The sequence below is a fragment of the Dendropsophus ebraccatus genome, chromosome 1 (genome assembly GCF_027789765.1).
Source record: "Dendropsophus ebraccatus isolate aDenEbr1 chromosome 1, aDenEbr1.pat, whole genome shotgun sequence".
Lineage (NCBI taxonomy): Eukaryota > Metazoa > Chordata > Amphibia > Anura > Hylidae > Dendropsophus > Dendropsophus ebraccatus.
The window spans coordinates 45,391,815-45,408,915 of NC_091454.1; the positions used below are offsets into that span (position 1 = coordinate 45,391,815).

The following is a 17,101-nucleotide window of genomic DNA, read 5'->3' on the forward strand; positions in this document are numbered from 1 at the left end:
ACAAAGTGGAGTTCCTCCACGAAACATCGCAGAATCCGGCGTCTGCTCCCGCGACGCCGATCACCTCCATGAGGATGACAGAGCTCGGATTAAGCCTTAAAGGACTTTTCCGTCTCTCACACAGCATCTGAAGATTATGAGCACGAGTGTTGGGTGATATACCTTATGTGCATTGTTATCCTGAAATTATTTTGGATAAAGAAACTGAAAAGAATTTTATGGTGTGTATCTTCTGTTTTCTTGGCTGTCACTCATTGCCATGTGGGCTCCTGTCGGGGCAGCAAGCGGGGAACAAGGAGCAAGCGAGCGCTGATCTGACAGGTCAGCACTCGCTTGCTCCTCCGGGTCGGCCCGTGTAATAGGGCCTTTAGTTCTTCTACAGCTATTTGACTTATGCTGCGTTTACACAGACAGATTTATCTGACAGATTTTGGAAGCCAAAGCCAGGAATGGATTTGAAAAGAGGATAGATCCCAGTCTTTCCTTTATGACCTGTTCCCTGTTTATAGTCTGTTCCTGGTTTGGGCTTCAAAGATCTGTCAGATAAATCTGTCTGTGTAAACGCACCATAATCTTCATTTGTCAAACAGTTATTTGATCAGATTACACTGATCACAGGCGAAGCAATGACGTGTAACTTCAAGGTAAAGATACAAAAACAAAAAGGGTCACACATGACAAATGACAACACAGGTACAGTGCTGCTGGATTCTTGTGAAGCCGTTAAAGGTGAAAGTACTCACACTAGCCGTTTTCGGCTGTGGTAAATCAGCACCACTCCCCTGGTAGATTGCACTCGCTTACAGAGGAAATGTCACACAACATGTACAAGATGTATGCCCACACTATTACTGCTTTATGTATATACAGTTATTCCTCCAATTATTACCGTCACTCAAAAACTGCTTTTAAAGGACAACTCCCACAAAAATTTTTTTTAGCTTATTTAACACACATTACAAAGTTATATAACTTTGTAATGTGGTTAAATACCCGGTCTGGCCCCCTTCCCCCACTTTCGGACCCCCGACCCCCCCGCCCGGAAGTTAAAGAATATATACATTACCTATTACGATCGTCACGGTCTTCTTCTCCCGGGCGGCATCTGGTGACGACGACGTCAGAGCCGGGGGGCGGTCCGGGTCTTCTTCCTCCTCGGCGTCTTTATAGAGAGTGAATGGGACGGTTGCTGGAAGCCATGTGATGCGCTCCAGCCAATGAAAAGGCTGCCGGTGCGCAAGCGCACTGGCAGCCTTTTCCATCCCCAGGACCCGGAAGACAGAGACATCGCTGGACGGCGGTGACGGTGAGGCGGACGGCGGGCGAATGGAGTGGCGATCGTCACCGGAGGGATGGTGAGTATGGTGTCTGTGTTTTTTTTTTTTTGGGGGGGTCCCGCGGGAGTTGTCCTTTAACCCCTTAGGGACCAAGCCTATTTGGACCTTAATGACCAGGCTCATTTTTCTAAATCTGACCTGTCTCAGTTTATGCGCTTATAGCTCAGTGATGCTTTAAGGTATGCTAGCGATTCTGAGACAGTTTTTTCGTAACATATGATACTTTATGTTAGTGGCAAAATTTGGTCACTGTCTTGTGTGTTTTTTTGTGAAAAACATCAAAATATCATGAAAAATTTGAAAAAATTTGCATCTTACAAACTTTGAAATTCTTTGCTTCTAAAAAAAAGTCACATAACAAAAATTAGTAAGTCACATCATTAATATGTCCTCTTTATTCTGATTTCATAATCATATTTCACTTTTTTAGGGTGCTACGGGGCTTAGAAATGTATCAGCAAATTATCAAATTTTCATGAAAATTTCCAAAACTGATTTTTTTTTTTAGGGACCAGTTCTTTTTTTAAGTTGATTTAGGAGGCTTGTATACTGGAAACCCCCATAAATGACCCCATTTTGAAAACTAGACACCTTAAAGAATTAATCTAGGGGTTTAATGAGCATTTTGACCCTACAGGGGCTTTAGGAAAGTAAAAAAAATGGAAAATAGAAATTTTCCAATAATATATTTGTTAAGATTAAAGTATCTCATTTTCATAACAAACATGAGAGAAAATGCACCCCAAATTTTTTAACGCAGGTTCTCCTGAGTACAACGGTACCCCATATGTGGACATAAACCACTGTGTGGGCACACAGTGGGGCTCAGAAGAGAAGGAGTGACTATTAGCATTTCCAGTTCAGATTTTGCTGAAGAAGTTTCTGAGCACCAGGTGCGTTTGCAGTGCCCCTGTAGTGTCAGCAGAATAGAACCCCCCAAAAGTCACCGCATTTTGGAAAGTACACCCCTCAAAGAATACATTTTGGGGTGTGGTGACCATTTTGACCCCACAGGTATTAGAAGTATTCAAAAGGAAACAGTAAAAATGAAAAAATAGAATTTTTCCAATAATGTTTGTTTAGTTAGAAATTTCTCAATTTCAAAAAGGAACAGGGGAGAAAACTCACCCCAATATATGTAACACAGGTTCTCCTGAGTAGACCGGTACCCCATACGTGGGCATAAACCACTGTATGGGCACACAGCAGGCCTCAGAAGGAAGGGAGCGCCAATTAGCATTTTCAGTGCATGATTTTTCTGGAAAAGTTTCTGAGCGCCAGGTGCGTTTCTGAAAAGTTTCTGAGCCCCTGTAATGTCTGCAGAATAGAAACCCCCAAAAGTCACCCCATTTAGGAAAGCACACCCCTCAAAGAGTTCCTCTTGGGGTGTGGTGAGCATTTTGACCCCACAGGTATTGAAGGAAAGTATTCAAAACTAGACCGTAAAAATGAAAAAATTTAATTTTTTCCATTAACATGTTTTGTTTAGTTTGAAATTTCTCAATTTCACTAGGAACAGGGGAGAAAAAGCACCTCAACATTTGTAACGGAGATTCTCCTGAGCACAATGGTACCCCATATGTGGGCATAAACCACTCTGTGGGCATACAGCAGGGCTCAGAAGAGAAGGAGTGTCATTTTAGTTACATGCAATATGTGGATGTCTGGGATGGTCACAGGCAATCCGGGGAGGTCACGGGCAATCCGGGGCACTTGACTTTGGCGACAAGGGTAAAAAAGTACCGGCACCATTTGGAACAAGTGATCAGCGGTACATAGTATATACCGCTGACCGCCTGTACTGGGACCACACTGGGTGGTCCCCGATCATTGCCCCATGCTCTCTGCCTCCTCCGATGGTGGAGAGAATGGAGCTTTGATCATTTTTAGGAATCCATCACTGTGAACAGAGTCTGTTCACAGTGATGGCGGCGGCCAAAGTTACGGCGAAAACCTACTCCAGTCCTCAGGTGGCGTAGGTTTTCGGCTGTGCGCACTGGCGTTCAGGGGAATTATGTAGAGGCAGTCTGCATCTACATAAATTTCCGTAGCGCCAGAGCTGCGGGGGCATTTTTAAGTCCGGCGCAGAAAACGTCGGACTTAATAAAATGTCCCACTTAGAGTATTTGGCCACAGCACTGCATGCTTAATGGTCCTTAACGATTATCGTTCGAATTTGCACGATAACGATCGCATTTGAGTGTAAACACATCGAACGATCAAGCGAAGAAATCGTTCATTTTGATCTTTCAACATGTTCTCAAATAGTCATTGATCGTCCGTAAAAAATTCGCAGATCGTTCTGTGTAAACAGTCTTTCAATGATTTCACCTATAGGCTTAAGCGATCACAAAACGATCGCAAAACGATTTATCGTTCCGTCTAAACGCTGATCATTATAAAAAAAACACATCACTCATTCAAAATCGTTAATCGTGCGAGCGGGCGAATTATCGCTCTGTCTAAAAAGGACCATAACTCTAGCAACTCTTTGGGAATTATTGTGAAGAGCAGTGAGCAAGACAGTAATTTCTAGATGCTAGTGCCCTGAAAAGCACAGCTAGTGAACTTCTTTGGCCTACAGATTGACAGGTGTCTTTCTGCCCTATTTAAATCCTGAGCAGACGAGCCCTCCCCTTTTTCAGCATTAATAATAATGCTTTTATTTGTACAACGCCAACTGATTCGCAGCACTTTACATAGTTCGTCAGTTTTGGTTCCTCTGGAACCTACTGCACATGAGCTTGCCCTGACAGGCTAAATGCTAAAGCATTTGGCCGCGCATAAGATGCGATCAGTTATTTGATGGTTGTTTCTTTTACACGAGCAGATTACCGTCAGTGACTGACTGATTACCTGTCGATTATCACACCCTTCACATGCACATCCCTGCCCCCGCTGATAGTCCCCGGCAGGGCATGTGAGTGTGACTGCAGAGCTCACTGCCGTCCCTGCCTCCTGCCGACTCGTTCCCTGATGTCACCCCCAGCAGCTCAGGTGACATCAGGTAACGACTCTGCAAGAAGCTGGGCAGCGGTGAGCTCTGCAGTTAGTCCCCGGCAGGGCATGTGAGTGCATCAGCTGCGGCGATGTCAGCAGCAGGGATGTGCATGTTATGGGGATAGCGCTAGTACTACTCCCGCATCATCTGCTCATACGAGAAGGTAGGGAGGGGGAAGGTAGTTAGATGCACAGGCACCTCTCTCCCTCCCTGCTCGGTGCCCTCCAAATGTATTGATTGATTATATTGATGGAATACTTTGGGGAGAAAAGGACACTTGCCTCCCAAAGTATTCCATAAATGTATTCAATCAATAAAACATACTGTACATTACATAACTTTTTACATAGACTTGGTACTTATTGACTTCTATTATATATATATATATATATATATATATATTTGTGCGCCCCCTGCTGGACACACTCCATAGGAATTACAACTGATTTGTGACGTCACGTTTTGTTTTTGTTTTTTTTTTAGGTTGGGCTAGGTTCGCACTGCGTTTTTTTCACCCATTTTATTATGCAAACGAAAGATTAAATAAACGAACGTATTTGTGTGCGATCCGTCACACAAACGTAGTGTGAACCCAGCCTTAGAAAGGACAGACATTTCCTTTTTGGTCATAATGTTAAATAACCCACTGTAAAGCACTTAAAATATCTCCTTTAACCCCTTAATGACAATGGACATAAAAGTGTGCCATGAAAGTCACGGCCCAGATGACCCAACAGTGTAATGCGGGGGTCCTGAACGTTTTTACTGACTGCCGGAGGTCTCTTACCTTCCTCCATGCAGTCAGATGGGTAATCATTGCATAGAGTCTGCCACAGGCCAGCCTCCCTCAAATAATAATGATACTAACAGTTAAGAAGTAAGCTGTGTGGTATAGGAATGCACGTCCACACAACGCTAGCAAAAAAACCCTGAAAATAAAGTTTAATTATAAATGAGAACAAGGCCACATATAGTATAACACACAGTGAAAACATACACTAAGGGCTTATTCCCACATCCCGTAAATTACGGACATGGAAGCCCTGCAACAGAATGTTTCCCCGCCCAGTAGATGTATCAATATGATGTTGGGAGCAGGAAAACTGTATCTTTGCGGCACTGTAGTTTTCCCCTTCCGGCATGATATTGATACATTTTGGCAGGGGGAGAGGGGGTAGGAATAAACCCTATGGGTGTGCTTACACAGAGATTGGTGGACACATTTTTGCAGCCAAAGCCAGGAACGGACTGTAAACAGAACAGGTCAAAGGAAAGACTGAGATACTTCCTCTTTTCAAATCCATTCCTGGGTTTGGCTTCAAAAATCTGTCAGATAAATCTCTCTGCATAAATAGACCCTCTGATAACCAGGCCAAATTTTTTACTTTGTGCTTTCATTTTTTTCCTTATTTTTCGCATCACCAATTGTACTTTGCAATGACTAAAAAAAAAAAAAAAAAAAAAGCCACAATTTTTTTAATTTTGGGGGGTTCAGTGTTTACCCTATGGTAAAACTGACATGTTCCTCGTCAGTACAATTACAATGATAGGTAACTTGTATAACTTATTTTTACAGCTTTTAAAAAAATTAAAACCTTTAAAAAAAAAGAAATGTTCTTAAAACTGCTCTACTCCCATCCCTAACGCTTTTATTCTTTTGTCTATGGGCCTGTGTGAGGTGTCATTTTTTGTGCCATGATCTGTACTCTCTCGGTACCTTGCTTGCGTATATGCGACTTTTTTAATCGCTTTATTACAATTTTTCTGGATTGGATGTGACTAAAAATCAGCAATTTCGCGCTTTACCATTTTTTGCACTTACGCCGTTCACCATGCATTATCAGGAATAGTTAATAGTTTGTGCGATTACTTATACAACGATACCAAATATGTTTTTTTATTTTTACTTATAAAATGGGAACAACTTATAAAATTCGAATAACTGTTATGCTCAGCCAATCGCAGCTGATGACGCGCTGGAGGGGGGCCAGCATGAAGGAGGGCTGGAGCAGTCAGGCCGGCCTCCTGAACACAACATGATCATCCCAAGATGGCGGTTGGGGTCGACAGCGATTCCGTAAGTACCACACTTCCGGGTCCACGTCCGGGGAACATTGGGAAGGGGGCCAGTCACTTAAATAACACACATTACAATGTTGTATAACTTTGTAATGTGTGTTATTTAGTGAAAAAATGTTTTAGACCACACTACCCCTTTAAGGACTGGGCCTGAAATGACCTTAAGGACCAGGCCAATTGCCCGTTTTGTGTTTTTGATTTTTCTTCCTCGCCTTCTAATGGTCCTTTTACACAGAACGATTATCGTTCGAATTTGCACGATAACGATCGAATTCGAACGATAATCAATTCCATGTAAACACAGCGAACGAGAAATCGTTCGTTTTGATCTTTCAAATCGTCGATCGGTCGGAAAAAATTTGCAGATCGTTCTGTGTCGCAAAACGATTTTTCCGTACGATGTATCATTCCGTCTAAACGCTGATCGTTATAAAAAAAAAACAACACATTGTTCATTCAAGATCGCTAATCGTGCGAATTATTGCTCCATCTAAAAAGGACCATAAGACCCATATTTTTTGTTTTTCCACCTTGTTTTTTCAGGAACAGGTGTACTTTGTAATGGCATCTTTCAATGACGGAACCCCCAAAATATCATTTATGGTGCGTTCACACCTACAGGATCTGCAGCTGATTTTCTGCAGCAGATTTTATTTAAATAACTGAACACAGCATCAAATCTGCTGCAGATCCTGTACACCCTAAAAGCTGGGTTCACACACTGTATACTTCAGGCAGTATTTGGTCCTCAAGTCAGGTCCTCATAGCAACCAAAACCAGGAGTGGATTGAAAACACAGAAAGGCTCTGTTCACACAATGTTGAAATTGAGTGGATGGCCGTCATATAACGGTAAATAACTGCCATTATTTCAATATAACAGCCGTTGTTTTAAAATAACAGCAAAAATTTGCCATTAAATGACGGCCATCCACTCAATTACAACATTATGTGAACATAGCCTTTCTGTGTTTTCAATCCACTCCTGGTTTTGGTTGCTATACAGCCTCACAAATACAGCCTCAAATATACATAGTGTGAACCCAGTTATGGTGTAAATTTGGGTGAAAAAAAAAAATATTTTTTTTGGGGGGGGGGGGCATTTTTACTTTAGGGTAAAACTGTCATTTTTCTTTATTCAATAGGTCAGTCTGAACGCAGCTATATGCATGTTTTCTAATGTTTTACTATTTTTATTAGCAGTAAAACTTTTCTTTTGCAAACAGGTGTATTTAAAAAGGCCCTATTGTGACTCTTAAAATCGCTTTTATTTTTTCACCTACAGGGTCGTATGGGGCATCATTTTATGTGCCATGATCTCTAGTTTTTATTAGTAAAAAAATTTTCTAGCTCAGACGTATTGATCGCTTTTTACTACATTTAATTTTTTTTATACATAAAATGTGATTTAAAAAAAGCAATCTCTGCGGGGTTTTTTTACCGCTTTTTGTTCACACCGTTCACCAGGCGGGAACAATATTGTTTAATTTTAATAGATCGGACGATTACGCACTGTACGGTCTATTATATGTTGCTTAGCTTTATTATTTTTATTTGTTTTATGTATAAAATGGAAAGGGGGGTGATTTTCACTTTTATTGGCGGGAGGGGCTTTGGGACATTTTTTTAAAATTTATTTTTTTACACTTTTATAGTCCCCTTAGGGGACTTTTACATACAAACATTGGATTACATACACTGATCTCTGCTATGCCATAGCATAGCAATGATCAGCGTTATCTGTGATCTTCTGCACGGAGGAAGGTAAAGACCTCCGGCACTCAGGCCATGCGATCGGAACTACCGCAGACACGCTGCGGGGGTCCCGATCGGTAAGTGACCAGAGATGCTCTGGTCACTTACACTTAAACGACGCTGTCGCAGCGTTTAATGGGTTCACGGCGGGAGGCCGCGGCAGCCAGCCATTGGGGATGAGGGCCCAGCTGCTGATAGCAGCCGGTCCTCACCCGCTATGGGCCGAGCTCAGCTCCTGAGCCCGCTCCATAGCTCGGTACCCTGGCGGGGCGTACATTTACACCCGTTTGCACCAAGGCCCAGGCTGTGGGGGCGTAAACGTACAACCCATGTCGTTAAAGGTTAAGGGTACAAACATACAACGTATCTGCAGTGGATTCTGCAGTGAGAAATCCGCTGCGGATATGTTGTGTGTGTTTGTACCCTAAAGCAGACCTGTGTACAAGAAGTTTCTCATACTGAATCTATTCAGTAAAATGTTTAGAGGTCTTTACACTACGTTCCCACATTTGTGTTTGAGATCTGTAGAGAAAAATATAAAAAAAAATAAAAAAACGCATTGCAGAAAATGCACACATTTTTTTAATTGTGCTTTACGAGCAGCCGGCAAAACATAATTTTGCTAAAGTCTTTGCAGTCCAAAGCTCATATCTATAGGCACTTCTAGTTCTGAAATGACCGACTCCAATTGCTAGAAACTTACATTCGGTAACGCCATTACTTCTAATATCAGTTCCAACTTCACTTGCTCTCCTTAATCTTTCAGGCTGTAGACAATGCAGCTTAGAAAATACAAATACTATTATTAAAACATAATGGCAGTCTTAGTTGTAAGTCAGGAATTATCTGTAAAGGTCTGTAGGAAAAATGAGCATTTAGCTAAGTGGCATGAATGAGAAATACTGTACAATAAGCCAGGGCAAATTACCAAAACTTGTGCTAGAGAAAAGTAATGGAGTTACTAACAGTAATCTGACTCATTCTAGGCCAGTGTTCTCAATTCCAGTCCTTATGGCCCACACCAACAGGTCGTGTTTTGAGGATATCCCATACAAAGGTCACCTGTGATAATACCTGATGCACAGAGTATTATTTTATCCCCTGTGAAATACTAAGGAAATCCTCATAACATGACCTGTTGGTGGCCACGAGGAATGGAATTGAGAAGCACTGTATTAGTAAATAGTAGCAGGCTATGCATGAACATTATGCCCAACCTTTCCTATGGACACACAATTTGCCAAAGCATCTACAAATGGCCACTATATATAAGGCTTTTCTTCCCCCCTTAACCTCTTAGCGGCGACCCCGCTTTGAAGCGCCACGGTCCCGGGTGCCACGTGTAACCCGGGACCGCCGCTATTAGTGGGCAAGGTCTGATCGCCGTGCCCACTAATTAGCTAATCGGAGGCAGCTGTTGACAGCTGCCTCTGATTACCGGAGGCAACCTTTCCCTGGGGTCTAGTGGGGGAGATCGCTCCTCCGGGACGTTGTCCCGGAGAAGCGATCTCCGTTACTGATGCCGGCCGGGGACTCGTCCAAGATGGCGCCGTCCCCGGCTCGGCACTCGTTTACTTCCGGCTGCAGCAGCCAGAAGTAAACGAGTGCCTCTCTCATTGATCTTTGCTGTATATCTTTACAGCAAAGATCTCAATGAGAGATCAAAGTATATATACTAGAAGTCCCCTAGGGGGGCTTCTAGTATGTGTGTAAAAAAAAAAAAAAAAAAAAAAAGTGTTGTTTATAGTAAAAAGCCCCCTCCCCTAATAAAAGTCTGAATCACCCCCCTTTTCCCAGGTTTTAAATAAAAGTAAACAAATAAATAAACATGTTTGGTATCGCCGCGTGCGTAATCGCCCGAACTATTAATCACATTCCTGATCTCGCACGGTAAACTGCGTCAGCGCAAAAAAATCCCAAAGTGCAAAATTGCGCATTTTTGGTCGCATCAAATCCAGAAAAAAAATGTAATAAAAAGCGATCAAAAAGTCGTATATGCGCAATTAAGGTACCGATAGAAAGAACACATCATGGCGCAAAAAATGACACCTGACACAGCCCCATAGACCCAAGAATAAAAGCGCTATAAGCCTGGGAATGGAGCGATTTTAAGGAACGTATATTTGTTAACAATGGTTTGAATTTTTTATAGGCCATCCGATACAATATAAGTTATACATGTTATATATTGTTTTAATCGTAACGACTTGAGGAACATGCATAACAAGCCAGTTTTACCCCAGGGCGAATGACGTAAAAACACAGTTCCCCCAAATAAAAGAAATGCAGGTTTTTTTTTCAATGTCACCACACTTTTGAATTTTTTTTCTGGTTTCGTAGTGCACCAAATGCAAAAATTCAGCCTGTCATTGCAAAGTACAATTAGTGACGCAAAAAATAAGGGCTCATATGGGTTTCTAGGTGGAAAAATGCAAGTGCTATGGCCTTTTAAACACAAGGAGGAAAAACCGAAAACGCAAAAACGAAAATGGGCCCCGTCCTTAAGGGGTTATATCCAGTGCTACAAAAACACAGCCACTTTTTCCCCTCTCGTCTCCAGATTGTGTGGGGTTTGAAACTTCGTTCCATTGAAGAAAATTGAGCTTACCACACCTGAACTGGAGACAAGAGTTGGGGAAAAGCGGCCATGTTTTTGTAGCGCTGGATAACCCCTTTAACATTTGAGCTGCAGAGAAAATGCATCACGTCGAGCAGCAGCTGACAACATTTAGCACCTGTCTGTCTTTATTATACGAGGTGCACGGACCACATTTATACCAGATAATACAGACCACATTGCAAAACCTAGAGGGGCAATTTAGTCCCCTATTACACACACATATCTGACAGAATATGGAACCAAAGCCCGAAATGGATTTGAAAAGAGGTGAAATCTCAGTCTTTTATGACCTGTACTCTGTTTATAGTCTGCTCCTGGCTTTGGCTTCTATGATCTGTTGGATAAAGGTTGGATTAGATTCCAGCATGTTTCTCCGAAAATAAGACAGGGTCTTTTTTTTTTCTCAAAAAAAAAAAGAGAAAAGGTCAGCTCCAGCCCAGCTCCTCTATTTAGGTCCCTTCTACACAGGCCGGGAAACCCACAATATGAGCCGATCAGCAGCCAGTCCCTTACCACAAGTATTACAGGCTTTTGTACAGGTGAGAAATGACAGGAGAGGATATCACAAATAAACTTTATTTACAATTGTCAACAACGTGAACTAGGAGTGTTTCTAGATTTCCGGCCGTCAGAATGCTTAAAGGGGTTATCCAGCAATATGAAAACATGGCCACTTACTTCCAGAGACAGCACCTCTTTTGTTTCCAGTTTAGGTGTGGTTTGCAATTAAGCTCCATTCACTTCAATGGAACAGTGTAATGCTACGTTTACACGGAGCGACAATTCGCCCAATTGATCGTTTAACGATTTTGTAGAAACAATTTGGTTTTTAGAACGATCAGCGTTAAGACGAATAAATAGTTAGAAAATTTGTAAGAAAAATCGTTATTGCGATCGTTTTTAAGATCACTTAAGCCCATCTTTTACATAGGGTAAATCGATGAAAGACTGTTTACACGAAGCGATCTGCAAATCTTCAGCGAGCGATGATTTAATAACATGTTAAAAGATCAAAATGAACGATTTCTCGCTCGTCGTTTGCTGTGTTTACACAGTACGATTATCGCTCAAACGCAACAGTTTATGCCAAAATTCAAACGATAATTGTTCCGTGTAAACGCAGCATTACAAAACCTGCACCCAAACCGGAGTCAAGAGTGGTGCTGTCTCTAGAAGAACTTGCCCATGTTTTTCTAATGCTGGAAGAAGCCTTTAAGAAGTTTACAATCATCTAGATGCAAATTCTTATGAAGTTGCACCTTGGCGTGTGAGGAGACATAGTAATCACAAGCCCAAGGCTGAACCATATGGATACACAATGAATTTTTAGTGTACTTTAGAAATATACGGTTAATTTCCAGGTATACAAGGGAATATTTGAGGGCTGTCTTCCAATATTCTGTTGTATATATTGAGATCTGGGTAAGAATCGCTGCTTCTAATCCACATAGTGTGTTACTTTCCAGGTATTTACATCCACCATATGCCACTGTATAAGACGCATAGATGGCCACAAAGTAAAAAACCCCAAGCATATCTGGGAGCCAGCACAGTTTTTGATGCATGCCCTTGGATAGAATTGCATGGTCTCTGTCAGGTGAATAGGGGGGATAACATATACTGGTGGAAAGCCTCCCAGGTGTAACTGGGAAGCATCCTGGAAGAAGGTGCTACACTGGGCACCTGGGAGGATGAGGTACAGTAATGGCTCCATACAGGAGGGCTAGCTTCCTGCAGCTTGTACTAACCCCCCAACTAATGCCCCCTTGTGTGTACCTGTGTCAGGGTCTGACTAGGGATGGAAGGATTGTCTCTGCAGCTTACCATCCTCCATGTGATCGGCCAGCTTCTCCTGGTAGACTCTCTGTGCCTCCTGTGCCCGCCTGATCGCCTGTGGAGAGAGCAGGGAGTGAGAGGCTGTGTGGGAGCAGCAGGGCAGCGGCGGGGAGCGGGCGCGGGGATTACCTCAGAGTGATCAGCCGGACTCTCAGACTCATTGACCAGGGAGGACTTGAGGTCTGCCAGATCCCGCTCCGTGAAGGAATTCTCCTGGATCTTCTCTTCCTGGTCGCCCTCGTCTTTGAAGGAGATCATCTCATCGCTGGCGCCCAGGTCCTCCTCTCCGCCGCTACTCAGCTGGGGCATGGCAGCTAGTGGACCCTGCTGCTCGGGCACTTGGGGCAACACGGAATAGTGGGGCGGAGGAACTACACGGCAGGAGCCAGGCGAGGGTGCCCGGCATGAGAGGGGGAGCAGGGAAAAGTTTGGAGGAAGCGGATTGCCGCAGCAGGGACGGGACAGGAGCCGAGCGCAGTTGTAGCTTGTGATCGTGTGAGGAAAAGGGGGAGGCAGAGCAGCACTTCAAAGCGCACCGCCCGCTGATTGATGGCTGCATGGAGCACCCGGGGGCTGAACCAAGGCGGCACGGCCAGGCTCTTAAAGAGAACCTGTCACAATGAAAGTGCTACCTCAGCTGCCGGCATCGTGTTATAGAGGAGAGGATGAAATCTCTATGGGAAATAGTGTAACTTCTAATCTAGTGATTGGGATCCCTGATCTTGCCATGAGTCCAGAGAGTGATCCTATCATTGGGTGACACTGTTTACAGGACTCCTTAACCCATGATGAGCCGGAACTTTAGGATGGGTTCACACGTTATGTATCCGCAGTGGATTTCACACTGCGAGTTTGCAGCGGATACGTTCCCTGTCATTTTCTGAGAAGATATACTCGCAGGGGGATTGTCATCTAACTTAAAGTATGTAAATGCCGACCCCCTTTATCCCGCCGCCGTCCGGAGCATACTGTACCTGCTCCACGCTGCGGCGGCATCTGAGGCAGCGGAGTCGGTAATATATGCTCCAGGCGGCTGCAAGTTATAGGGGACGGCATTTACATACTCTCAGCGGAATGACAATCCCCCTGCGAGTATGTCTTCTCAGAAAATGACAGGGAACGTATCCGAAGCGGATTTTGCTGCAGAATATGGTACATGTGAACCCGTACTAAATCAACAAGCTACAAGTTTCTCACTACGATATAGATCACTCTGCTCAGTTCTTCCTGCTGTATAACATGAGGTAGATAGATTAGATAGCATTGTCTTCAGCTTCACATCTATGGTATAAAGGCGATGGCTGTCCTTCTACAGGCCTCCCAATGCCTCAACTCTTCGGCCCCCAATTTGGCATGCAGATACGTTGGCACCCAGAGAGTTTATGTAAAGGTCTTGACCTTGGCGGACTGTGGTTCTCTGTTATCAGCCATTATCACTGCTTGTGTTCTGTAGACATCCAATTGCCAGAACAGTTTGGGGAGGTTTGTGGCACTTTCTTAGAGTAGATTCACACCTACTGTATCACAGTGGATTTCATGCTGTGAGTTTTGCAGTGGAATCCGCTGCGCTACTGATTTCTATTAAAGTTTATAGTGCTCAATTCTCCCAGCAGATTTTCATTCTGCTGCAAGAATGTATTGTGTGGAAAACTAATGACCAATCTTACCTGTCTGTGTTCCCCCAGGCTTCTGTGAGTCCCTGCTCAGTCAATCACGCTGGTGAACACGGACAGGTAAGCATTGTGTCGGGAGTTAAATTTTTCAAGTCTATAGCATGATATTCTATAAAATTGCCATAGACTTTAATAGAAATCAGTATTACTGTGGATTTCACTGCAGTACATGTGAGTCCACCCTTGGGCTATGTTCCCACACAGTATTTTTGCTTAGTATTTTGCCTTAGGCTGGGATCACACTACGTTTTTAATTAGTTGCTTTTAACGAACAGAAAAGTGTAGTCAACACTATTTTTGTGTACGTTAAAAAAAAAAAAAAAAGAATTTGTTTAGATCCGTTCTTTTTTATAATGGAAGTCAATGGAAAAATGGATCCAAACAGATGGCACGCAATTTTATCCGTTTTTTTCCATAAAACGTATACGTTAAACGAATAGGAAAAACGTTGTGTGAATCCAGCCTTAGGGTACCTTTACACACACCGGATCCACAGCGGATTTCACTCTGCGAATTTACAGTGCAATCCTCTGCGGATCCAGTGCCTGTTAATCCCAATGAGAATACATACTTGCAGCGGGATTGACATCCTGCTGCGTGTATGTAAGTTAACCCACCGCTGACCGGAGCATACATCACCTCCTCCCCGCTTCAGCTTGCTTCGGGGGTTCTCGACTGGACGTCCTGCCCAATCAGTGGCTGCGGCAGGGCAGCGCACTGATAGGCTAAGCGGGACGAGCAGACGATGGGAACCCCCAAAGCAAGCCGGATCTCAGAGCAGATAATGTATGCTCCAGCTGGCGGGGGGTTTACTTACATACACGCAGCAGGATGTCAATCCCACTGCGAGTATGTATTCTCATTGGGATGAACGGGCACCAGATCCGCAGCGGATTTTGCTGCAAATTTGCAGCGTGAAATCTTCTGCGGATCCGGTGTGTATGAAGGCACCCTTAGGCGGCTTTATTGCCACACAGTGGATTGAAAACACAGAAAGGTTATGTTCACACACTGCTGAAATGTAGTGGATGAGCGCCATAATAATAACAGCAAATAATTGCTGTTATTTTAAAACAATAGCTGATGTTTTGAAATAATGTCCGTTATTTGCCGTTAAATGAAGACCATCTAGTAAATTTGGACAGCGTGTTAACATAGCCTTTTTGTGTTTTTAAGTTTTTTAATCGACTCCTAGTTTTGGTTGCAAAATACTGAGCAAAAATACTGTGTGGGAACATAGCCTTATAGTATTATTCCCTTTGTTGACTCTAGCAACCAAAACCTGCCAATTTTGTTTATCCACAGGCTCTGCCATAGAGTTCTATGACTCTAGTTCTATTTCCTTACCAGTTTGGTTGTTCGGTATTTGTGGGGTTAAAAATGGATTAAAGCACATGTAACTGTTCTCTGTTATTAGCCGCCTGTTATCACAGCCTGTCCTTTAGGCATCTAAGCAAGTGGGTGATTTGATTTCAAAGTGGCCATGTTTTTGCAGCGCTGGATAACCCCTTTAACTTTGCAAAGCAGGGACAGATTGAGCCAGTGGTTTACACGTACGATTATCGTTCGAATTTGACCGTTATTGTGCAAATTCGAACGATACATCGTTCCGTGTAAAACCACCAATACATAGCATCAATAAAGAAGATGGTTAAGAAAAAAATAACCCTGTTCAATCCTTCTACCCATAATCTAAGCTTCTTTGTAATAGGCTTCTATTACATGAATTGGACCATTTGCAGCACATCCTGACACACACTGATGCTGATGAAAATCCAAACTTCCTAGTCCACTCTTGGTCCTCACCTTCCCTTCTGAGAGAGAGGTCACATGATCTCTGTCGCTTCTTTTGCCAGGAAAGCTATAATACCTCATCTGTAACCCCACTCACCACTGACATCTCACACTGATCACCTGGTCAGGAGCAGGGAAAACAACAGCCTCTCTTCAGTAGTATAGGGGAAAGGAGACAATGTTGTTTTATCTCTGTTTCTCTAATCTATGTAGATGAATAGATAGATAGATAGATAGATAGATAGATAGATAGATAGATACTGTGTTAAAGGGGTAATGGGTATCCAGCGCTACACAAACTTCGCCATTTTCTTCCAAATACAGCGCCACTCTTGTCTCCAGTTTGGTTGCAGGTTTTGAAACTCAGTTCCATTGAAGTGAATGGAACTTAACTGCAAACCACACCTGAACTGGAGACAAGAGCGGTGCTGTCTCTAGAAGAAAGTGGCCATGTTTTTGCAGCGCTGGATAACCCCTTTAACTTTACAAAGCAGGGACAGATTGAGCCAGTGGTGAGCAGACAACAGGACAGGGACAGGTACCTGGCAGTTGGCTCTGAGATGCAATGCATGCTGGAAGATGTACACAATGAGGTATGCTGGGAGTTGCTGTGCACAAGAAGGTATGCTGGGAGTTGTGCACAAAAAGGTGTGCTGGAAGTTGGGCACAAGGAGGTATGCTGGGAGTTGTTGTGCACAAGAAGGTATGCTGGGAGTTTTTGTGCACCAGGAGGTATGCTGGGAGTTGCAGTTGTGCAGCAGCCGCCTCCTGACACAACAACAACACCCAGCATACCTTCTTGTGCTCCAGGGGGTATGCTGGGAGGTAGAGGGAATTTTTATTTTATTTTTTTAAAAGTGTTTTTAAAAGTTACAAAAATTAACAAAAATATATATATTTGACATCATTGAGTGCGTAATTGTCTGAACCATACAATGTAACAAAATTTTTCTTAAAGGGGTTGGCCACTTTATAGTAAAATAGTTCAGTGTACAGTATTAGTAAGT

At 43.2% G+C, this 17,101-nt stretch overlaps 1 protein-coding gene across 9 annotated transcripts in view; it reads right to left on the reverse strand.

The window, feature by feature from the left end:
- Positions 1–13,156, reverse strand: part of TCF7 (transcription factor 7) — a 186,830-nt gene extending 173,674 nt beyond the window's left edge. For 8 of the 9 annotated variants that reach the window (XM_069970182.1, XM_069970168.1, XM_069970134.1 and 5 more), the window contains exons 1-2: positions 12,757–13,156; positions 12,616–12,682 (exon numbers count right to left, since the gene is read on the reverse strand). In XM_069970182.1, coding sequence (XP_069826283.1) covers positions 12,616–12,682; positions 12,757–12,936 — 247 coding nt within the window. In that variant the 5' untranslated portion in view covers positions 12,937–13,156. The remainder of the gene's footprint in view (positions 1–12,615; positions 12,683–12,756) is intronic. The other variant, XM_069970201.1, reaches the window with a different exon arrangement.
- Positions 13,157–17,101: the final 3,945 nt, after the last annotated feature.